At 41.9% G+C, this 25,236-nt stretch overlaps 1 protein-coding gene across 7 annotated transcripts in view; it reads right to left on the reverse strand.

The window, feature by feature from the left end:
- Window positions 1–25,236, reverse strand: part of Arb2a (ARB2 cotranscriptional regulator A) — a 475,504-nt gene that overhangs the window by 10,731 nt on the left and 439,537 nt on the right. For 5 of the 7 annotated variants that reach the window (XM_085830930.1, XM_029468401.2, XM_085830931.1 and 2 more), the window contains one exon: window positions 21,690–22,725. The exons of 1 other annotated variant lie outside the window; for it this stretch is intronic. In XM_085830930.1, coding sequence (XP_085687056.1) covers window positions 22,583–22,725 — 143 coding nt within the window. In that variant the 3' untranslated portion in view covers window positions 21,690–22,582. Of the gene's footprint in view, window positions 1–21,689; window positions 22,726–25,236 lie in introns of those variants that run through there. One more of the 7 variants, XM_085830927.1, reaches the window with a different exon arrangement.

Raw genomic sequence — 25,236 nt, forward strand, 5'->3', positions numbered from 1 at the left:
GAACAGGAATGTGGGTCCTTTCGTGTTCAGCTTGTTCTTCTAGAACTCTGTCCCTCCAGAACTCTGTCCCTCCAGAACTCTGTCCCTCCTTAGTAGAGGCTCAAGGTCTCTAGCAGGATCCCTGAGACTTCACAGACCAGCCTTGCTGTTAGAGAGCTGCAACACAGCTCTTAAGAGTAGTGGGGGGAGGAAGAAAGAAAGAGAGAGAGAGAGAGAGAGAGAGAGAGAGAGAGAGAGAGAGAGAGAGAAAGAGGAAAAGAAAAAAGTAAAATGTTTATTTTTGAAAATTTTCTTTATAGGCAGCCCTTTTATTTCCTAATGCCTGACTCATATTTGGGGAACTCCCCTATTCCTTAGAACAAACAACCTAATTGTCCTGCAAATAGAAGACCATAAGAAGCATATGGAGGGAGGGAGGGGGGACAGAAGTGGGAACCAATAAAACTCTTTTATTGGGCCTGTTCGGAGGTCCGTGGCATCACTGGGCTTTTTACTTGGGAAGCCAAAGAGTCGTATTCCTAAATGAGTTAAAGACCCATTTACCTCTGTCGTGTTCTATTCATCAAGCCACAAGTTGAGAGTTCCTAACATGAAACTATTTGTTTGCTTACACAACCAGCTGGGCGCAATTTCACGTCTGAGATATCTATCTGAAAGCGCCTCTCATTTATTATCTCTTCTTGTCAGGGAATCCATTTTTCCTACTCCCCTCCCCCTTCCGAGTTTGTTTGTTTGTTTGTCGTCGGACTTCTTTGCTTGGGAAGACCCTTTCCCCAAGGAGCAGCCAGCAGCTTGGGGATCAGGTTCTGTTGTGCCCAAGATCTTGGATCAGAGAATAACAGAGGTGACTGCTGCCGACACCAAATGGCTGGAGAGTGAGGGGTGGAGTGGACAGTGGGTGGATCAGACCCAAAGTTGCTGGGTAGCCTTTCTTCTCGGAAGTTCTCCCTGCTAACTCTCCCCCATGAAAGCTTCAACAACCTGAGCAAGGGACAGAGGTAGGTGAAGAATAGGGAGTAAAAGGTGAAGTCTTTTCTGGAGATGGGGGCCAGAGATTTGGATTTGAGAGATACTCTGACAAAGCCTCACCTAGTTCCAATTGACCAATTTCTCCTTCTGGGTCCGATCACAGAGTAACCAAGATGTAAATAGTAACGTGATGGGTTGGGGGAGGGGGCAATGCATTTATTCTGTGTGTTGAGGGGAAAAGACTGCACGTGGTTTCAATTTTGAAGCACAAAGAAATAACATGCAATGCAGAAAATAGGTTTATGAATGTAATTGAGAGGAAAGAAAACAATTAACACGGTGGAAGGTTGCACATCAGAATCCCCACCCCTTGCTTTCACTTCTATCCGAATTTGAGAAATCCGGATCATGTAGAATAGAGTGGATCTAGGCAGTCGGATCCTGCTGACAAGAGAACCCCTGATGGGAATCTCAGTGATAGCTAAATAATGATGTCTAAACGTCTTCCAAACTGTTAAGGCCTCATCTAACCAGCTGAAAGCAAGGGATCAAATCCCCAAGTCTAGACTATAAAATACCCCCCAATTGTGGAGAAGAAAAGAGAAGAGGGGGAGAGTGTGTGTGTGTGTGTGTGTGTGTGAGAGAGAGAGAGAGAGAGAGAGAGAGAGAGAGAGAGAGAGAGAGAGAGAGAGAGAGGGAGGGAGAGAGAGAGAGAATATCTAGGGGTTTCTTTAAGACAGACCAAGCTAGTCTCTGCAAACTAACCTATTGTGTTGATTTAGGAAGACATTTGCTGTATATAACATTTAAGGATGATAATATCATTGCACAGCCAGATAAATAAAGCTTTGGCCTAATGATGGGGTCAGTGATCGATCTCTGGGCTCAGAGGAAAAAGGCCAGAGAGGCAGTCGGGCAGGATGCTCTGTCTGTGTGCCTGTCAGCCAGCTTGCAGGACTCCAGTGTGTGTGAGCATCAGTGTGTGAGAAAGCAAGAACCAAGTCTTGAGCTGGCCAAGAGGCTCATTAGCATTCCTAACCCATGGACCTATGCTGACAACTAACGGAGATATCCCTCTCACCACTAGGCCCTTTCTCCTTTTGTCTTCAGAGCTGGAAGAGGGTAGAGAAAAAGATTTCTCAGTAGACGCTGGAGCCTAAACTTCTATATGATTGTTAAGAGGGAGGTCTAGTGTGTGTGTGTGTGTGTGGTGAGAGAGAGGCCTCTCAGTATTTTTCATCATCTTTTAATAACTTTGTTTTTTGTTATTGTTATTGTTTTTCTCTGTAAATGCATAACACTCTTGTTGAAAGTCCAGGTTTAAATAAAAGAGAAAATCCCCTGGAACTGCTTTGCCATCCCTCCTTGTTGAAGGAAGGATGCTGATGTGTTTGGCTTCCAACACACATGTTGTGTGGAAACCTGTGCTTTACAGTTTGCTGGTTACAGATAGCTGGGACCCAGCACATGGGCCGCTTGAGCTTTGTCTCTCTCCTTTCTTCTGCATGGTTTGGTATCCTAGACACCCTGCTTATTATTTCATATTCCCTGCCCATCGTTTTAAGGTAAAGTACATTTTTCAACAGTTTCATAGATTCTAACAGTATTAATTCAGGAAAACATAATTGTAAAATTATACTCACTTGTGCAGTTTTAATTGTCCTTTTACTTAAAGGGTGGGGTCTTTAAAAAAATACTAGGTCTCCCAGAGACAAATATGTATCCACCCGACTATCCCACATTCTGTTCCTTGAACTTCATAGAGCTGGCCAGATAGCTTTGCACACTGGGGTATACAAGTTATCCCATGTTGACAGATGTTTGTCACTTAGTAACTTCTTTCCAGCTTCCCCCCCCCTCCCCTGAGCCTTCTTTCCAGCCTGCTTTGTTGTTTTAAAATATGCACGTCTCTCACTAGAATGCTAGTCACGAGCCAGCGCAAACTTTGTGTCCAACCTCCCACATGAAATGATCCTGTTAGAAGAAACTGGATATGTCTCAATCTGCACTTCACTCAGAGCCTCTTGGTCCTGGCCACTGTGAGTACACTGGTCCAGGATCCAAAGTAACTCAGCAGAAACAAACTTCCAACTAAAAATCCCCTCGAATGTCTCCCAGGGAAGAAATATAGCTCCAATAATTACAGGAGGCTCCCGCCGGAGGGGAACGCAGCCCGCAGCCAAAAACCAAGAAAGTAAGAATTTTATTTATTTGCTGGTTGAGCCTGGATTGTCATGGCCGACAGGTTTACCCACACTGAAGTCTCGGGTTTGTTCTGAGTGTATAGGTGAGAGGGGAAGGAGGGAAAGAGGTGCGTGGCAAGAAGTAGAAATAATGAGAGAGACCAGGCCAACTGGGAAAAAGTGATCTCTGTGGGACAGCATAGACGCAATAGAGGTAGTTCCTACCAGTGGACTTAAGAAAGAAAAACAAAACTTGTAGCTGAGTAATATGGGGCGGGGGGAGCTCAGAAGAGACGAGATTGTAATTATAGTAAACGCTTAAATAAGGGGTATCATCAGGAAAGAGAAGACTTGAGCTGTTTCCCCCAGAAAAGTAATGTGACAGGGAAAATTATTAGCTATGTTGTGTGTGGCAATTCAGTACTGGGGGGGGGGTGGATTATGGAGGGACGAGCTAGAGAAAGGAAGTTCCTGGGTGCAAACCAAAACTGCATTGTAGCCAGGAGCCCTCCAGCCGGCTTGTAGAGGTGGCTTGGACGTTGTGGTGCGAAATCCTCCCTAGAAGTCGTGCTCTTTGAATCTCATTTCCCCTGGTTTCATCCGAAAGAGCTGGTTCTGTCACTAGACCCCTGCACAGGATTACTCCGCTCCCCACCTTGTGGACCACCCCACAAAAGGGAGTGGTGACGGGTTACTATCTTCAGAACAGGAGTACCCATGCTGGGAGGCTCGTTTCTGTGAAAAAGGCAAAAATTTAGCACTGATGAAAAACACATGATCTCTCTCTCTCTCTCTCTCTCTCTCTCTCTCTCTCTCTCTCTCTCTCTCTCTGTGTGTGTGTATGTGTGTGTGTGTGTTACTCTCTTTTACTGCTGTGAAGTGACGTCATCAATGCCTGCCCTATCCCCGTGGAAAGTAAGAAAAGGGTGGTGGTGGGGGGGTTGGAAGATGGGAGCAGGAGAGAAGCTAGAGAAAACGAGAAAGAAGAGCTGCGGCAAGAGGAAGGGGCTGCTGGGAGGGGCAGATAATGGAGATGTACATTTGACACGTTTTGGCCAAAATTCCACCAAAGTGGCAAAACCTGATGTTTCCGAAGATGGTGATTGATAGAACACCTTTCCTTGCTCCCACCCGATCTACATGTTCTAACATATGGAAAGCTTACAGGCCGTGTGCACTTATAGAAGCCGATAATGCATTAGCTCTCAGCAATATTTACAGCACCGCTTTTAATACACACCAGATGGTTCGCGACTGTGCCGCCTCAGCCAGCTCACTCCTCGATTTTACTCGGCGGCACTTTGTTGCAATTACACTCCATGCTGAGACCAATTTTATTGGTGACCTATTTTTCATATTTGCAGCATTTTATGTTAAAGCCCTCCTCTCTGGCCTTTTTGTAAAGGGCAGCACTCAGGAAGGGAGAGTTTAGGATGGCGTTGCTGAGGGGCTGTGCAGGTGTATATTAATATTTATCATGATGTTACATACCTCGGATTTAAGTGAGCAAACCCGATAGACATAAGTACTTCGGTCATTATGTTTGCTCACTCGCCCCCTGTTTGCCAGACCCCCACGGACTGTCTACGCGGTGTACTTGCCTCGGAGTCAATACATTGGGCCATAAATATTGTATTCCATTAATTATCACGCCACTGGCTTATCCTGGGCGCCGGCGTCCTCGAGCGACGCAGGGCAAATGAGGACGCTTCCGGAGCGTACTTCTCGGCTGGGAACCCCGCTGAAATTTCCGCGGTGCCTGGGAATTCCGAGCCCCGCTGGCCTGGGGCGGGAGCTGGAGGTGGGGGGAAAAAGGAGGGGGAGGGCGGGGCGGCAGAAGAAGGCCCCAGCCGCCAGGAGCGCTCAGTACCTGTTATCTTACCACGCAGAAGGCCTCAGGGAGAATCCCATTTGGCACGCCGGGAAAGGCTTTCAACTTTATCTCCCGCCATGTAAATATCCCCGAGTGCCCGATTGGGGGACTTTGTTTTGCACAGAACAATATAAATATCCCATTTTCTACAGCACAGGTGCGTCTTCTTTCCCAAACTCTTTTTTTTCCTTCTTCTGTCGTTTTTAACTCTTCATGCCCCCCCTCCATTAAAAAAAAACAGATGTTTACTTTATTGATATAACCTATATCGTAGTTAGGCCGAGAATAATATGTTTCAACTAACAGTCATTTAGCAAATAATAGAAGCGTTCTGGATGCCTTCCAATGTTACACATGTACTTGGTCATAAAATGATACGTGAAAAAATTAACATCTGCTTTCCAAAAATAAAGTGTGCCAAGTAGCTTTTTATGAATGCTTTTCTCATTTTAGAAAGAAATATGGAGAGATAAACTGACACCCAGATAATTAGCATATTTATAATAGTTTTAGGGCTTAAAGGTTGCTTCTCCACACAAGCCATTTCAAACCTACCTTAAAAACTACTTAACCCTAGACATATTTGGATTCTGAAGAGCATTCCATATTTTACTATTTAAAGAGGAATTTACTGTAATTTAATTGTGTATCCAGGCGGAACTATATGTAAAGCCAGCTCCATGGCCTCAGCGCAAAAGAAGCTCGCTCATCTTCTGTTTACCTAGTTCCTCAGCAAGGTTCCCAGGCTCTTAGGAAGGCTAGGTTGGGAAGTTTAGCTGGGTTCTTTTTGTTGTTGTTTAATTCCACTGTTAGGAAGTGGGGCCTACCTTTGAATTATTTCATTAGGATTTGGCCTTTTGGGGGAACGGGTGGGAACCGTAATCATTAGTGGCTTTTTAAAAATTATTATTTCTACAGTAAATGGCTAGATTTTTGTTGTTGTTGTTGAGTAAGCTGCTAGAATGTTTTGCAGATGTTCCACTTAGAGCAGACCTGACCCTCTCTTTCCACCCATATGCAAGTCACTTAAACTCTCTGACAGTTCATTTGCTCAAGGTCCATCCTCTGTATGTGTCGGATATATCCTTTGAAATTTCCACCTGGTTACACACACATGCACACACCACACACTTGACACACACACTCCCACCCACTGAGTCGTTGAGCCTTGTACAGGACTGCGGTGGGAGAACTGAGGATGGAATGTAAGGGAGGGAAGTCGGCCCAATGGTTATGCCCAGTGCGCAGAAGCTCGCCCTCCACTGGGCCCCTAGCCCCTTTGTGCCTTTGGTTCGAAACTTTGGAGGTGGCCCAAGTAGCTTCCTCTAAATGGCTGGGAATCTTGATTTGTTAAGTGCTTCGGGGCACCCACCCAACGAGTTTCAGGGCCTTCCTAGGAGCCGAAGCAAAACCAGGGTTGCAGGATTGTCCAGTTGGTTCATCCTTCTGGGTCTCGCCTGTCGGCTCCAGCCCTGGAAGGGGATGGCGGTGCTTAACAAAGGGCCCTGCGGGGGCTCCGAGATCAGGCACGTGACGAGCGAGCGCGCGCAGGGTCGCTGTCCCGCAACCGGGAGGGGCTGCAGCCAGGGTGCCTGGTAGCCACCATAAAAAGAACTGCCCGGCCCTCAGCGGGCCCAGGGCTGGGCCGGGGTGAGAAGTTCCCGTCTGGCTCAGTCAAGGAGAAGCTGCACCTCCCATCTCTCCAGCACTTGGAAGAAACTGTGTGTGCGGCGCGGGGAGGGCTGCGGAGTGGGCCAGAGCCGCACGGCCGGCCGGCCGAGCAGGGCCGGCTGGTGTGTGGGTGCCAGGATGGGGTGGGGGGGGACATTGAAGAAACAGCTCTTTCTGAGTGACAGGACCCCTTTTCAAGGGCAAATGGGTGAGGGGCATCCTAATATGAATAGAATTTTCAGTGTTTCACAGTTCTTCTCCCCCTTGTAGGTATTTTTTTCTTTTTTTGCATTTTTCTTTCTTTTTATTTCGTGTTAAGTTGGAAGCGCCTGGCTAACCATGTCTTGTGTTTTCAGTAGTGTGAGCCATTCACTTTTTTTTTTTTTAATCTTTTTGGGTTGGAAAAAAATACTGCAGCCAACATGTTAGCATGTTTTTGTGTACTCAGTGACTGGAGCAGCCGCAGAGGCGTCGGGATCCCACCCAAGGATCCTGAAAGATGCTATATCTGGAAAGAAAAGACAGGGACATCTTAAAAAGTTCTCCCTCATCCTCATAGCAAATCTGGTCACATGTTGATTTTTTTACAGAAGAGATATAGCATCCTCATTTCTCACTGGAAAGCCTGTAAATTGATATTAGATGTCTCTGTGAGAAATCACAATGGCCAAGAAAACCTTATCTCACAGGAAGATTTCTTCAAAGCTCACTTCATCACATTTAGAAACACTATTGTTATGTCCATTCCCAACCTTAGCTATTTTCCCCATTGAAAAACCATGCTTTAGAGAGGGAAAAAACAAAAAACAAAAAACAACAAAACAAAACAAAACAAAAAACCAAAAAACCAAAACCAGAAACGTTTAAGGTAGATTTGAACTCACATTTGTTTGTTGTTGTTATCTGTAAGAGCAGAAGAACTGATGGGAGAAGTTTTCAAAGGGTGTGAAGCAAAGGACACAAAGAGTTTATCAGTGAAAAGAAGAAAGTGGCCTTTCTATTGGGGACTAAAGGAAACCCAAATGTAGATGAAGTGTTCCACAAAAGCTGCTTCAAAGTCCATCTATTTCCCTTGGGCTCAGTCATCATCCAAATGTGATAGCTGGCAGTTCTTCGTGGAGGTAAGGTGGCCATGGATGGGGAGTCACACAGAGGAAGCTCCCTGCGCTATAATTTCAGACATAATTTAACTAACAACCTAGTGATATCACAGGGCTCAGATTCAACTACCCCCCCTCCAAACAGTGTCCACTAAAATAATTTCTTCCCTTGCTTGCTTCCTTCTCTTAATAGGGACCTTATTCCTCCTTTTGACTTTGCTCAGCAAGTTGGTGTATGTTGGTCCAAATTCTTAGTAGCAGTAGTAGCAGTAGTATTAGCATTAGTAGTAGTAGCAGCAGCAGCAGTAGTTGTTGTTGTCATTTTCTACCATTTTGTGCTTAACTCTGCTTAATTTTCTACTTATTTTTGGACCTCAGCCTTTTTGGATCACAAATGTCCCCACTAGTAACATAGCAATAAATCTGAGCAAAAATAAGACAGATTTCCTCATCGATGTGTAATAAAGTTAAAGGACATTGTTTTGTCAGACAAGCGCTAAGTAGAAAATAAATCTCAGAGTCTGGGGAAACAAAACGGAGCGCTGCTGGCATGTGTGTAAATTTACTTTTAAAAGCAATAAATCAATGTTAAATTAAACAGCTGGGTACCCTGTCTAGGAGAAGCTTCCATGTTTAAGAAGATCTTGATGGGAGAAATGTGCTATTTAACATCACACACACACACACACACACACACACACACACACACACACACCACACCACACACACACACACACACACACACACACACACACACACACACTTAGATTTTTGTGGATATCCAGAGGCAAACGTTTCTGACATTTCCCTTGAACTGCAGGGAGGTGGAGAAAAGAGAACAGAATCTATGAATGGACTCTACAATCCATCCTCAGAATCTGACATATTTCCAGGGATAAGAAACGAGGAGACTTTGCACAACTGGTATAGACTTTTTCTAGCTTAGTTCTGAAATCATCTCTGTTTACTGGTTTAGTTTGTTGGATATGTTGTGGTTATTTTGTTGCTGTTGTTGCATATTTTTCTGTAAATAATTTAACCTGAAGAAATATTATAATGGACATATTTAGCATTTTGTTTCTGATGCTTTTATTCTTGATGTGGCTGTTTTACACAGCAAATAACAAATTAAAATATAAAGACGATTATTTTGTATCTGTTATACATGGTTTTACTGAGATAAAAGTTGATATTCAAGTAACATTAAACTAAACTCTAATATTTTAGTATTTCTTTTTTTGGTTATTTTTTCCTGTTATAAAGCTTTCCACTATGAGATATTGTGTGAGATGTGGGGAGAGGGGCAAGAGAGGGCCACAGAAAACCCAAGCTCTATTACCACATCCTAAATATAGTGTGAACCAATGTGTATTTACAGAGCTAAATATCTAATAACAAAAAAATTAGGAAGAGTTTAAGGCTAGACTTTATTTTTGCAGGCTTGAAATCAAATCACAAAAAAACCTGTCAGTTCTTTAGAGGAGAGATTTTGCTGGGATGGACTTCTTTAGCCTATTGAATGGAAAGCTACTGATTTAAAAGAAAAAGATGGGTTCATGCTTATATCTAGCACAGGAGGGTCTTCTTCTTAGTTTCTTCACATAGATGTCCTGTTAGCCTTCTTTTAAAGTTGTACTGTTTAAAGTTAGCCCACTTTTCAAGAATATTCATATTCAGTAACATGATTCAGAATGTAAAAACTGAAAAAATGCAGTTTTATCACCTAGGGCTGAAAACTAACAGGGGTGGCTGTGGAACATCCTAGCCACCTTGGATTTTCCTTCAGGTAAAGGAAAATGGCAAAGACCAGCTTGCCTGAAGAAGAATAAAAGTTATACTATTTATATTTAGATAGCACCATTCAGTTTCCAGGATCATTTGTAGCTTGTTAAGTAAATCGTGTGTCACTCAGAGATATCTCAGCTTGCCTGTCAGGAGACATCTGGGCAGACTTAGAAACTCAAAATGACTTCTGCTAGGTTTTTCCAGGGATGCTCTCTCCTGTGTGCTGAAGCCCTGGGACTCATTTTGGCTCAAGGTGGGGCTTTTAGCCACGCTCTTTGTCCTTTTCTGGACAGGAGGGTGCTAGTTGAAGCTAGTCTGATTTGGGGAATGCAAAAAAGAGGGATGGAGAGGCTGCCAGTTCTAATTAAAGACAAGAAGCAATCCACTGAGGAGCTATCTTTTATCTTTAGCTTGAGACAAAAACTGGCCACCTCACTTCAGAAATTAGTTTGTCCGAGTTGGCTAGTGAGGTAAAAAGTAGACACCCATGGGTGATGCTGCTCTCAGGTGAGATCCGACTTATGGATAAGTCACTGCAGGTACATCTTCAAGTTGCCACCTTTTCCCCCTCCGCTGGTCTCCTGGTGTTTTGTGCTCTTGACACAGACTCTCTTAGATTCTAACTTTGCTTGCTAGATGGCGCTCGGTGTCTCAAGACCTTCCAATTCAGAATTAAAGTAGCTTTTTAGCACCATTCTGAACTAGTTTTGGGCGTTTGATTAGCACAGTGCCAGTAATGTTACTGTTGCTTTAATTTTTTTTATCATTATTTTTGTCATCCTTTTGTATTAAGGCAGCATCCAGGTGGGAGCTCTCCACCTTGACCCTTATAATAATAAAATATAGAGAAATTCTGCCTCTGAATTTATGGTATAATTGTGGATCAATTACTTGTTCTGATACATTTCAAAAAGCACTTAAGTTTTCCACAAGTAATCTTTTAGAGGATTTCAGGAAGAAGATAAATCAGCAAGTCCAGATACTTAAACTCCTTGGTGTTCATCAGCAGAGTCCAAGAACTCACCCTGCACTCCTACCATCCACCTCCAGCACTACGTCCATTTGCTATCATGGAGTGTCATCAATTGATGTAAAATGTAGTCCGTCTTATTTAAATCCTAAATGTTAAAAATCAATGCCTACAGATACATGTTTAAATATTTCTAAATAAAAACCACCACAAAGCTGGCTTAAATGAAGAATGGCTTGTGGGTTCTACAATGTAATCATTAGCCAATTTTCAGATATTCAAAACACTTTGGGGGAAGTCATGTTGAAATATAAAGAGAGACAAACAAATAGTTCTAAGTGTCTGATAGAAAAAAATGAAGACAAGCCATGAAGACCTATAGCTCTGTTAGCTGAAGATGTCATTTTATAGCATCTACTGCCCCTGTGCACTTTAAAATGAGAGCTGCAGGTGTTGATGGCTGAGGAAGTGCTCACAAGGGAAAGCAATGCCTGTCTGTATAAACATAAGGCCCCTTAACAGTGGAGGCTGAACTTGGTTTTGGGCATTGAGAACTGATTTGTATACAAATGTTCTACCTTTGGGAATATCAATGACATCCAGAACTACGTGCCTTAGAACCTTTTGTAAAATCTTGGTTGGTTTGGTGAAGATTGGGCACAGTCTCACTCTAGGTGTTAGGCTGAAATTAGCAGGCGCTGAAACCTAAAGAGGAAAATTTACAACTTGATCATCCCCAGCCACACACCACAAAACCTGCTACTGTTGCAAACATATGTTCCAGATTAAGTTAAGCAAATGGCTCTCATTTTTTCAAGGTTAAGTTGATCCTGAAAATTTAAATTTAAGTGTGTTGGACTTCCAAGGATCACTAGGTACTTGAGTGTTTACAAATCTTCTCCTAACCATTGACTGAAAGACTTCATATATTTTGTTGCCTTCCTGAAATACTAGTTTAGACTCTTGTAAGTTGACTGTAGTCAGGTGCTGTTTTCTGGAAATATATGTAGTTGTGAAAGCTGGATAAATTACAAACGGAGTCATTTGTCCCTCTAATATTGAATTGCTTGATATCAAAAGCATAATCCTAATGGTTCATCTAAGTTCCTAATATGCCCACTCATTTAAAAAATGGATGCAGAACTTCACAGTTTAAAGTTCTTCGAAAGTTTCACTCATGAAAAGATTTTCTTTCCACAGCACAGGACAAAGCCTGTGTTTCAGAAAAGGCTGAGATTTTCCAAGGGGAGTAACTTCCATACAGTCACACAGCTGACTCCCAAACTGAATTATCTGAAGGTGAAGTCCAGTTTGAGTAGCAAGGCACCCAGTAAAAAAGGTCAGACTTAACCTCAGTCTCTCAGGTAGCTCCCCTGGCCAAGTTACAGAGGTGGAACTCAGGGATGCTGCAACCCAGACAACCTCTTTCCTGATTTTGGTATCCACTGCATCCCTTCTACCTCCAGATGATCTTCGTAGTGCACTTTAACCAATATTAATACCTATTGACATTCGGTGGTTATGGCTTGTACTTCTCTTCCCCAAAGAACCTTCAAGAATAAAACTTATTAATTCCTGCCTCCCCCAATTCATTCAAGAAACATTATTCTTCTGTAATGTATAAAATGTACTTCTCCAACTAAGAACTTTGTATTTGACATGGACAAGTGGTCAAGGTAGAAGAAAATTTAAAAGATTTGAGGGACAAAAGTGGTCAGGACATCAGTAATCATAGGACAGCACTGGGATTAAATGCTTAAAAAATAAAGGAGAGAAAAAAACAACAGACATCTATGCTTTTGGAAGGCTTAGGAAGGTTTAAAGTTCCACCAAACACATACAGATAGGTAGCAAAATATTGATACATACGTTTATTTCATGGGGACTTAGTTATTTATATCCTCAACATTTTGAAATATAGAAACTGAGCCATACTTTTTTTTTCCTTTCAAAATTTAGTGTTCTCTGGCAAAAGTCGCCTTGAAATATACATGCATGTCTGGATGTTTCTAACTTATTTAAATAACCCAGAAAAGTCATTTTGAAATTGAATTAGGAATTCAGTGTTTTTTGTTTTGTTTTGTTTTAAGGCTAAAATAAATCTTAATAATATAGGAAAGCTGGCATGAAGCAAAAAGATCCCTCAGCATCCATACTGAGACCAAACCCACTCAGTGAATTCCCTCTGTCACCACAAGTTTCTCCAATTCTTGTTTCCAACTTTGTGCCTTTCCTTGTACAGAGTCTCCTATGCTCCAGAACCCCAGAAGGCTAGAATAAAACATTTTCAAAGTAGAAACTCAATTCATAGAAAAACCAACATCTAGTGATATTTATCTGAGTTGTGCATTCAGATGTGGAGAGTGCTATAGTTCAGAATAAATGAGTCCCCAGGTCACTAAGATTCAACAGGTCCCCTTGTAGCCCTGCACACTCCAGCTGCCAAAATGTATTAAGCTCTGTGAGTTTCCATCAGTTTTCATAGAGGATCCAGCTGCTAGTTTAAACACTTCCACCATGAATGAGTTTCTCTAGTGGCATGAATTTATACACAGTTACTCTTGAGACTGAACTAATGGTCGATTTAAGGGGAACATTCTCTTTGAGGGGAGCAAACGCAGGAGTGACTTTGCAGTGGGGGAGAGAGAATAAAGTTCCTGTGAGCAATGTTGGATGAGAGAGGAACCTTCTTACAGCAGCTCTGAGAGAACAAATTGAAATGCACACAGGTGAAATATTTAACCATTTGCATGTCTCAGTGGAAAGAAAAACATGCTGTTTTGTGGCTAACTTGCTGCTAGGTTAAGAAACTCACTGATGTTTCTGTTGCAGTGCTGTGTCAGGTAAAGAAAAATTCTCTCCTGAAATGTATCATATATTTCATGTAATACAGAGCAGTGTTGAAATCCGTTTGCTAAGGAAACACACCAGGGTTCTTTACCTATTTCACTTTCTTATCATTTTTACTTGAAAAGTTTGCATTAAGTTGTTGTGGAACGGTGTTTATTCACTCTTTAATAGATACATGGTTTTGACAGTCTCACCTGCTCCGAACACCCCAGTGTCAGAGACTCAAGAGAGCCGATGATACAAATTGTGTTCTCATGAGAGGGGAGAAATTTCATTCAAAGCCAAATAAAATAAGGTTCGAGTTTCAACACAGCAAAGGTGTTAGATTTGAAATCAGTAAATCTCCTCTTAGGAGTGTCGGCTGGCGTTGCCAGGGAGACTACGCAAAAAATCAGATGCCACACGGAAGTGGTCTTCCATTACTGCACTTTGCTCAACGCAATAATTAAAACAAAACAAAATAAGTAAAACGCCAAACAGGGAGATTTATCTAAAACTCCTTCAGAGGACTGAGATTTGAAGCTGAGAAAAAGTGGCGGGTATTAGCCAGAAACCTCTGGTTTGATGCTGTCAAGTAAGTTGCTGTCAGGCTTTTTAGCTGGCCAGTAGGGCTGCCGAGAGCCTGCTGCAGATCGGCTTCACTTGCTTCGCTTAAGCTCCTAGGAGCTCCAGACTTAGTCCCACAGCTTCAGCCAACAGGGTGGTGGGATCAGGGGCTGGTGCTTCTGAGTGTGGATTTTTTCTTTTTTCTCCTTTCCTTCCTTTCCCTTCCTTCCTTCCTTCCTTCCTTCCTTCCTTCCTTCCTTCCTTCCTTCCTTCCTTCCTTCCTTCCTTCCTTCCTTCCCTCCCTCCTTCCTTCCTTCCTTTCCTCCCTCCCTCCCTCCCTCCCTCCCTCCCTCCCTCCCTCCCTCCCTCCCTCCCTGCCCGCCGCTTGCTTCCTTCCTTCCTTCCTTCCTTCCTTCCTTCCTTCCTTCCTTCCTTCCTTCCTTCCTTCCTTCCTTCCTTCCTTCTTTTGAAACATAGATCTGTGGTGACTGAGATTATAGGCCTGTGAATAAAGTGGTCCCATCAGAGACCCTTTAAAGCGGAGTTGTTACAGAGTCTGCCACCTAACTGGTGGGAGTGATGAAAAGTTGGTTCAAGAAATTTGGGTTGGGGGAGCAAAGACTCTTACCAAGGTGACTGCGGGGTGGAGCTACGTTCTACTCCGCGCAGACAAGGCAAAGGGAGAGTCAACTCTGGGCGCTAAGATTATTACCGGGCAGGGAGCAAGCAAGACTCTCCACCCCACAAACTGTAGTCTTTAAGCTCACTGTTGTTTTGGGCTCAGATCCCGAGGTTTCAGAAGAGAATATCTTATGGCGTGGGAGTGGCTGGAGTGAGGAATCCCGCTAGGCCTGAACTTTGGGGTTCGGGCCAAGGGGAGAAGAAAGGGGGGAGCTGGGCGCTGTCCATGGTTCTGGGAAGAGCACGGTGCCTTCACGTAGCTTCTTTTAGCTGTCTCCAGCTGAGGGGAGGTGTAAAAAGTGAAAAGGGACACCAACTCACAGGATTAGAAAATTTCCCTCCTAGCAAATGTGGAAAATACAAATGTGACAGCACAATAAAAAATATTCTAAGCGGGTCCTACGTTTATTTCTGGTTCATTACAGCGTAGACAGCAGTGTTAACTGGTCATTCGTTGTTGTGGGGTATTTTCCTCCTTAAAGTGTATCATCACACTTCAAACTATGTAATCAGCAATTGCTGATGTGCAAAATAAAGAGGAAAGAAAAGAGAAAAAGCGTTACTGGAGACTCTAAATATGCTCAAGGGTAGGAGAGTTAGCTATTTCCAGAGTGCTAAGGATAAAAGCAGAGGGTGACTTAACTGTGCTAGATCACATTTTATTGAGGAAGATATATTTTTCACCTAAATACTTCTTTGAATTCTACACTTGTGAAATACTATAGTTGTCAACAAGAATAAAATGAGCGATTTACCTGTTGGATAAGAATTAATTCTGTGTTGTAAAGCAATGCTTTTAATTTCATTATTAAAAAGCAAAACTTTTTTTTTTTTACAAAAGGCTTGTGATCAGAAAGAAAGCAAATTCAGACAGAAATAATTTCAATAATAATGTAAAGAACTGCAAATAGAAATATAAGCTCTGTAAACATAAATGTAAGCTATCCAGAAAGGCACCATGTTCTTGAAAAGCATTGTACATAATGATATAACAGATGCATCATGCAATGTCTAGCCAAGCCAGAATTGTGAGCAACAGGAAAAGAATTGACCTTAATTGTTTTAATCATGGAAATCTTATGTAGCCTCAGCACCTTGAATCCATGTGACAATAAAGAAGGAAGAGGACATGAATCCAAACAGCTGACACAATGATCGGCAGCAACTGACAGCATCACATTTGATATTTGATATCAAGCACTAGATCAATATTTGTGAGATCAATGAAATTTTAATGGTTTTCTTTCAAAACTGCACGAAAGCCAAATTGTGTCACTCTGTGCTACTGTTATCTTTAGAGCTGGTTATTTCAGGGGATGATATTAAGTAATTTACTGAAGCAAAGCAAAAGGGGTGAGGGTGGGAGAGTGCACCAACAAAACACAACTTACTGTGAATATTGCTTCAGCCGACACATTCTGATGGTCCATCGGTCCAGGATGTACTATATGTTTATGTAAAAACCCCACTTATTTAAGTGTGACTTAAAAAGATGAAAAGCTCTGGAAAAATAATTAGGAGGTATGGGGGGGGGCGATGAGCTGGATCAGCAAGCTTTGACACTGTAAGAATTAGGTGGTATTTGAACAAGCACAAATGTTCATGATAGAAAGGGTGACTGTGGTCTTCCCTCCTGTAGGACCAAGTAGGAAAGAACACATTCTTCTCCATTCTTGGCAGAGCAGAGCTGAGAGCAGCACCTGATACTTAAGCAATGCTCCCACAAAGGTAAAATAGAAACAAAACAAAAACAAAAAAACAGGTAGGTATAAACAGTAAAACTGAAATGCTGTTGATGCTGCTGGTGACCTGACACAGAAGAACACAGTTCTCTAACCTTTAGTTCTATTTGGATGGAATTCTTAACTTGGACTTACTGGGTTTTAGAGATCCACTTTTGAGGAGTTTCTACCTAAAGGAATCCAAGGCCTTCATTCTGGAAGGAAACTCCTGGGGAGGGCGCCAGAGGTTATGCAGCTAGAGGAGCCCCGTCTCAGTAGGCCCCACACACAGGTGACAAGAGCACTGGGGGGTGCTCTTGACAAGCAGAGGTTTGATTTCTCAAATGAGGAAGACCAAGAAATAGCTTTCATTCATAATTCAATTTTAATTTAAAACTTATGGGGGGTTGCTTTTCACTGAAATAATAGGAACATTTTAGGAAATTTCTCACACCTAGATTTAAAGACCTATCAATCTCTAGACAGAGAATAAAATACTTTGAAACTATGGCATTCTCACCCTCAAGTGCTTCCCTTTTCTTGACTCTAACATGTTGTCTGAAGTAATGAACTTTAAATGAAGTTCACACACCAGTGCTTTTACAAAAGTGCATCTCCATGTTGTACTCTTTAAGAAACTAGGTAGAAACAGAATTTTCCAGAATTTTGATAATTCTATTAAAAAAAACCCACCACAGTTTGCATGTGTCTCTATGCTCTTTTGTATTCAAAATTGGCAGGGTGCCTATAAACTAAAGACATTAGCACTTAAAATCAATTTTCTTTAATGAAATAAAGCCAACCTTATACACAAGTATGTATTATATACCAGCAGAGATTTACAGATGCAAATAAGCTTGAAACACTTAAAATATTTATTGCAAAGTTTTGAATATTTTGAACATGATAAATTTGTATCACAAAAAAATTTACAAACTTTCATGTAGACCAGCACATATAGAGCAACTACTGTGTTACAGGCACTGAATAGACAGACACATTTTGCACATGTTGTCTGGAGATTGCATGAAATGAACAGCAGTGGACATAGTAGTCAGTAAAAAGCTATGTATATGTGGGACATATCTATGTATATAGGTACACATTCTTTTTCTATTTGCTCTTAAAAAAAACTCTGATGTATTTTAAGGAAGAAAATAAACTTTATATTCAATGGTAAAACATGGACTTCCTTTTGGCAACTCATAATTTGACCAATATTTCTCCTCATAGTATGAAGAATTTTAAGGTTTAGTGAAGGAAAATGCTGTTCTTCTTAAGCCACTTTGAAGCAATATTATTGAGCCTACAATCAGATCTACATGTTAATCTCTAGTTTTGCCTTCAAACAGAATTCAGTTACAAAGAACTTGGAAAGATTTTGAATCTATTCAGGAGAGGAAAACTCTTTAATTTTCTGAGGAGTAAAAACTCCCCAAGAAACTTCATATAGCTTCTTAGATTTTGCTTCGCATACGTGATAAAACATTGATTGTTGCAGTCTGGTGACCCATGAAATTTGGGGGTTAGTTTTCTCTTCAGACCAGAGCATATAATTATGCAAATAAAGAGCTGTCACTGATCTAGTGAAATACTCACAAACACATGCACTCTGAAATTGGACAGAAAAGTGAAAATGGTTTGTAGTGTGACGGTGCCATAGCTTGCTTTCCTGCCAACTTTCTATCTGAGTTCATTATTCAAACTGTAAACTTTAAAGAGACATATCGTTCTTGGGGTGTTGGGTGTTTTCATTTCAGACTCTTGGTTTTAGTCACAGAATAAGTTAGTTCAATATCATTTTACCTATGACAACTTCTCATATCACCCAATGTAACAGGCACAGAAGGATAATGAAGCTGAATGGTCTGGAGAGACAGATGCTGGACCTCCATACATTTCTTCATAGAAATATGTTTCATAGCTGTTTAAACAAAGTTCAAGTCCCACAATACAGAGTATAGTAAAACGTTTCCCACAAACCTTAAGGCAAAAGGCCAGGAAGAGCTGCCTGAAAGCCATTGTGGATTAAGTCAAATCTTCATTTTCTAAGTTTACATCCAACAGGGAAAATACTGGCAACACTGTGATGACCAGTTATTGATCAAACCTGAAGGTTTGATCTAAATAGCAAATCTTTAGTTTTTGTACTTTATTTCCCATTATTATTCCTTTAAAACCTTTGTGCTGAGAGTTAACACCATTTCTGCATTCATCAGCTACATTAGTCTTGAGAACTCCCAGTCCTAAAGTTACCCTCACAGGCTGTTCCCTAGTTTTACATGTTATGGAGGGTCCCAGTGAGGAGATCCAAGGAGCCTCATATCAAATCACTGACTGCTAAAGACATCACTTTATGAGAGAGCAGTGGTGTGAAACTTTAAAAACATTGATCCAAATGAATCAATTAAATCAACATCCATCCCTTCTAAGTGTGAGGTTTAAAACTACCATTGTCCCAGAAAATATGCAGATTTCAAGATAAATGCTGGAATGCTTTGATAACTACTTCTATTCCTGGACCTCTCTTAATGCACTTTATGCTAGCCCCCCACCCCCGGCCCAACATTCCAGTTGGTGTCCATTCTTTGAGTACAGTGATGGCAGTTGCAGTGGTTTGAATTTAAAATCATCTCACAAAGCTAAAGCTTTAGGCGGGGTAGTTTTAAGCTCTGTGAAGTGTTGATTAAAAACCCCTTTCCCAGGCCCAAACTTATCTTTATTTTTTTTTTCCCTTTTTGGAGACAAATAGAACATTAGATAAAAGGAAGGTGAACAATTCAAGAGATTCCTCCTCAGTCATTTTATACAGGGAAGGAAAGTATTGCAGTATGGTAGTTTTTGAAAGGAGTCTCATATGTCTTTGAGTTTTTTATTTTATAATACTATGCCAGAGAGCATATAAGTACTCACCACAATTATCCCCTTTTGGCCACCCATATTTCAAATATATAAATACTTCATGTTTTTTAAACCTCTTCCCACATGAGAAAAGTTTTCAAAAAAATTACTGTGAAAATTTACACTGTGAAAATTACTTAATAGCAGTCTTTCTTAAATGAATTCAGAGTACAGCTTCCAACAAGAACCTATCAGTTAGCCAATCTATACAGTGATTACAACATGTGGGATTCACATGTTTGGATTGGAACCCTAGGCAATACAGTGAAACATGAAAAAAAAATCTAGTTTATTAGCAGTGCTAATTTAGTTAACACACTCTGTCACCCAACCTCTCAGAGGAGTGCAAGGTTTAGGAAGGAATAGCTGTAGCATAAATGTAAACAAGGTAGTTTTGAGCTGAACACAGTTTATCGAGGTTTGCTAGCAGTAGTTGGGGAGCAACTTACCAAGCTCCCTTTGGAAATGTACAGTACTGTTTATTTTATAAAACATTTGAAGACAAGTTTTCTAATTTCCTTGCTAAGAAGGTATTTGTATATTGAGAATATGTGGTAAAAATGCTACCTACAAGATATATGTGAGCTTGTGACTCAAATGAAGTTAGGATATTGCCTTACATCAGTAGTAGCAGTCATACTAAGTAATGTTATAAGGCTTCTAATTCTGATGGACCAATCACTCCTGCTAGCTTTCAGCTTTAACAGCCTCTGTGCAGTTGGTGAATAAAGAACTGAGGAGGAAGAAAGAATACACAGTTGCTTTGCTGGAAAAATTTTATTTTAAAATGGTAAACAAGATTACAGGAGGTTCATACTTTATTATTTTTGACATATAAACAAACAATAGTGCATTTCAGGAAGCACAAGGCAGAACTGTGAGAAAAGAACAATTATTACAACTAGATGGTCTAGCGAACATCCACAATGACTTCCAAGGACTGTGTGTTAGGTACCCGAAAAAGCTCCAAAGCTAGAATCAGACTATTTTGAATTTCCAATTTATGTCTCTCTCCATCTATTTACTTTAAGAACTAAGTATAAGATTTATTTTTAAAAAAGCTCACACCTTACCTTTCTACCACTGTGTGCCTAGAATAAAAATAGGGAGAAGGCCAGATGAGAAATATTAACCCTGGCCTCCCCGTAGGCAGGGTACTGCCAAGTGCTTGTTGTTATCCCAAGAAAGCTGAGGTGAATAACATCCTTACACATATACCAACAGCAACCCAATCAACAGGTCACAAAATCCTGCACTGTAAGGAATCATTCGTCACTCATCAGCTGGTGATCTGGAGTGCTGTGCCTGGCTCCCTCTGGGTTGCTATAGCACAGATCCACAAGAACAGACCTTTACAAAATGTACTTTGTAAATAGCTCTCTACTAGACAGAAGACAAGGTTACAATTCAGTGACAGTAAAGTACTCATCCCAAGGAAACAGAGTCTTTCTCTAAATAAGGTTTAAGAATTGCAGAGAGGAACCCGGAGGGAAGGAACAGGATACTTTTGTTTGGTTCATAAGCTGAGCACTTTAAATTTGCTTTAATTTAGCTGCAGAAGTTTAGCAAATTTAGCACTGCATAGGTTTTTCCAACCTCTTGATGTTGCAAACTCACTTTCTTGTGAACATTTTCACATACTGAAGACACCAGACAATTTATAGCATTTGGTAAAATATAACCAATGCACACCAGTGTTTCAAGCCCAGTAACTGGAAAGATATTATTATTTTCACAGAGTTCACCAATTCTTCTAAAAACAGAAATGTAAAGGGCCACTATGACAGTCCAATGCGCTTGACACTGTTGGAGTAACATATTTCAAACTGCCCAAAAGCTGGAGAAAGCCCCATTTTGATTTTTCCTAAGGTACTTCTGCCTAAGTAATGTCAGGAGATGCCCAGCTATGGCCACTGAGGACTTTACTATCCCTACAGAATTACTGAATGTATGCATGTGCAAAGAGCATGACATGTTACCAGTTTAAAACTTGCTAAAATCAGTTCATGAGATGAGAATATTCCTCATGAGGTGGTTGAGCTCAGGTTTTCTTCCCTGTCATTAGTAACTCAGACTCATTTTGCTTCTACTGTCTCAAGGTCTCAAACAAGGTAGACAAATTACTTATTGCATTCACTTTAAAAAGGATGGATGTATTAAATCACAATCTCACCCACTGGATATAACCTTCACTAATTAAAATTTTCAAGTAGTTAATGTTTAATGCTTTAATTCAAAAGCCAGTAAAATGTCAACTTATTTTATCTTCTGCGTTGGCCTAACTGTTGGAATTACAGGGCAGTGCCCTATCACAGGAAGAGAACAGTAAACATTTTGGCCCCGAAAGAGAAACCCATTCACACTATGCCTCTCTTTTCCTACTGCAGATGAAAACTGAAGCACATTAACCCTACTTGGACTTTTGGAAGAAAGAGGGTATGTAGTTTTATTTTCTTGATGATAGTAAAAAAGTCCTGCATCTCACAGGGTACAAGAAAGGTGAAAGTACATTTTGTAATGATCAACAGCTACCACCACCACTCTGCACTGGCGCACACATCGTGTTATATATTTTAATAGTAAGGTCAGTTCTTATAAGTAATTGGAAAATTCACTGAACATGGAGACTTATACCTACATCTAAAAGATGTTTATATTTTCTTTTCGACATTCTCTCCTGAAATCAGAGACATAAAGACTGGAGTTCAACTGGCAGAAATGAGGATTCGGATTCAGTACTTCATGTAAAGTTTTTTTTTTTTTTTGGGGTGGGGTTTGAAGTGAAAATAAGTCGTTATAGGGAGAGAGAAATTGTACTCTCCAAACTACATAGTCCATCATGTTCTGAATTTAAAGTTGGCATTTTTAGGACTCGACTGTGTGGCTTTGTGTAAAAGACGGGCTCATAAGATGACTCGAGGAAAAAACCTGGTTAAAATCAAGTTTGAGGTTTAGCAGAAAAGCTTGCTGGGTTTAAAGGGGATTAAAAATGGGCACAATTGAGGCTGGGCAGCGGCAGTCGCGCTGCAGCGGGCGGTAGGACCGCGCAGACGCCGCTCGTCCAGCCGCGCCCGCAGATCAGCCGGGCAATTAGGAGCGCTGGGCGCTGGCACTCCGGGCGCTGTCAGCCTAGGTCGCCCGGGCCCGCAGCGCGAGGCCCGGCTCAGCCGCAGGCAACTCGGCCGCTGAAGCCATATTGCTTTGACAGTTGCACTCATCTAGAAATAATGCAAAACGCTATTTAGACGGACACATCACGACCCTGCACTGGAGAAAGAAAGCAATCTAATGGGGGCCGGGAGGCTACGGGCGGCGTGCGGGCGGCGGCGCGCTCACAGCTCCTCGTGCTTGATCCGGTGCGAGCGCCGCGTCAGGGCCGGCTTCTGCGAGCTGCTCTTGGCCTCCGAGGCTTCCGCGAAGAACTTGAAGATAGACGGGAAGCTCTTCCAGGAAGTGAGCTCGTGACGGTCGGTGCCTGCGGAAACACACACCGGGTTACGAGGGGTCGCACGGGTGTGTGGCCGGAGGCGAGGAGCCCACCCTCCAGGCGAGTGCACCGCCGCCGGCGAGCTCGCCTCCCGCTCACCCGCCCAGGTTCCGCCAGTCTCTGGTGTCCCTGGGGCGCGCCACCTAGCGCGCCCCCACCCCCGCCCTCCCTCGCCCGGCTAGAACTTGCTTGCCGGGCCCTAGAGTTACAGCCCGGAGCTCCCGGGGCCCGAGGCCCTCAGGGCCAATCCAGTAGCTCAGCGGGAAGGGCCACTCCCTCTCCCGCCCAGAAACCACCCACCTCTCCAGGCCTGGGATTGGTTTCCCCAGCGTGCGGGATCCCGATTCCACCACACCCACCCCGGAGCGCCTCGGTGTCTTGGCTTCCCAGGCAGAAATGGGGGGAATAGTTCTTTTTCTGGCCTGTCCTAGTCTCTGATGTTGGACACGACTGTCTCAGTGAGGTCACTGGGATCAAATCACTGGAGATATTTAATGAAAGGACGGATTCAAAAGGAGACCAGGGGCCTTGAAAGTATCCTAGGCGGGCCACATGCTTTACAGATTTTACAACAAATCTAGAAAAGCCAGACAAACTGTGTTTCAAAGCAGAACCACTGAAAGAGCATTTAGGCCCCCTATTCAGTCGGGGAATTCAGAAAAACGTTAGATTTTCAATTTACCAGGTTATTTTACTACAGTTTCTCTCTGTGGTTTTAATATTGGGTTGAATATTATACACTATTCTTCAAACCAAATGGAACCTTTAGTTTGAAAAAGGAAGCAGGTAGCATGTAGGCATGGGAAAAAAAGGAAGAAATAATATGGGCTTAAGAAAAAAAAAGACGATTTGTGATAGCGTATATAATTTAACCAATAACTTCATAATCAATTTTTTAATTAAAATAAAAATAATTACAAATACTCCCTCATAGACATTAGGAAACAGTTGAAATCTCAACTGCAATCACTCAATTATGCAGAATCTGCTTGGAAGTCTCTGAATTCAGGGCCTCTGATACTTTAACATTGTTAATGATAATTCTTTAGTCTGTAATAGTAGGTCATTGCTATGGTTACTCTACAATGGTGCAACACTTTGCCTTCCCCCTTCAGCTATTCGCTGAGACCTGGTAACCACATTTGTTGCCTAGCAACAGCTTTGTGACAGTATCACAATCTGGAAGATATAACAATAAAGATGCTATGGCTGCACTTGGTTGGCCAGAGAGCAGAAAGCTACAAGTTTGTGCATGTGACTTAGCTGTGGGAGCTGTCCCTACTGGAGAACTCATTTCTTGCCAGGTGCCCTTCACAATGATGTCTTCACCCCCTCTTCTCTGGCCTTGTGAACTTGTTCTTGGAACTAAGATCCAATATTGAAGTCATCCTCTGGAGACAGAGCCTCCTATAGCACTGTATCTACACTGAAAAATGAGGTCATTTCTCTATTTGCTTACACATTTCTGGAAAAATTCAATTTATTCAGTGGAAGGAATTGGTGAGGAAATGTCTCACTGGTAAGTCTTAAAGGGCCTGAATACATTCTGATCATTCTTAACAGAATTCTTAGGAAAAAGCCGGACTTCACCAGTATGTGTGCAAAATTACAAGTTCTTTAAAACACATGAAACATGTTGATACCATTATTGTATTTTGTTTTACTAAATTTGTCAAATGATGCCCACCACGGATTTCTTTGAATTTGGAGGGAATTATATTCTTAAAACACAAGTGTACAGTTCTAGACATCCTCAAACATGTCTATTTCAAGTAAATGTCATGAATATTTCTAGAAGGCCCTGTCTCTGGGAAGGTTTATGAAGAGTTTGTCTTTTTCTGTATGGTCTACAGTCTGCTTTCAGCTCAGTACCAAGTATCAAATTGCACTCCTGATGACAGACTAGTTAATCCGCATTTGTTCTTTTTGAATGACCATCCTCAGATGCAACCTCTATTCCCAAGCACCGAGTGTCCCCCAGTGTTAGCTGTCTCTTTCCTTCCCATATCCTAACCTACTCACATCTACCATTTGTCTATAAGATCAGCTACACCTGCCAGTGGTGACCAGGTGAGGAACAATTTGTAAAGGTCTCGGGGGGCTCCTCTCACAGCTCCTCTTACTCCTTGAAAACCAACTCAGTCTATGACTCTGGAGAGACTTTCAGTCAATGGGCTCAAGCAATTTTATCTCCCCCCCCCTTCCCTAGTGACAATCTTTCTGAAGGATGAACAAATGTCCTTGATGATAAAATCACTTCAAAATTCTTTTTGGTTTTGGCTTATGACAACTCTCTGCACGAGCAGTCCTGCTCTGAAAAGACCATTGTGCAAAGGAGAACTGGGTATGTGCAGTTGTTCTGAACATCTACTCTTGCAAATAAAGATGAAATAATTAGATTGTATGCTTTTATCAGAAGAGGGACAATCAGTAAGTAAAGCAGGTTGCCAGCTGAATTACACCTACATTAGGTAACCGAGTTAGGGCAGGGAACAAAGA

This window comes from Mus caroli, unplaced genomic scaffold (genome assembly GCF_978045245.1).
Source record: "Mus caroli unplaced genomic scaffold, Mus_caroli_1 scaffold_15, whole genome shotgun sequence".
In the NCBI taxonomy this organism is placed as follows: Eukaryota; Metazoa; Chordata; class Mammalia; order Rodentia; family Muridae; genus Mus; species Mus caroli.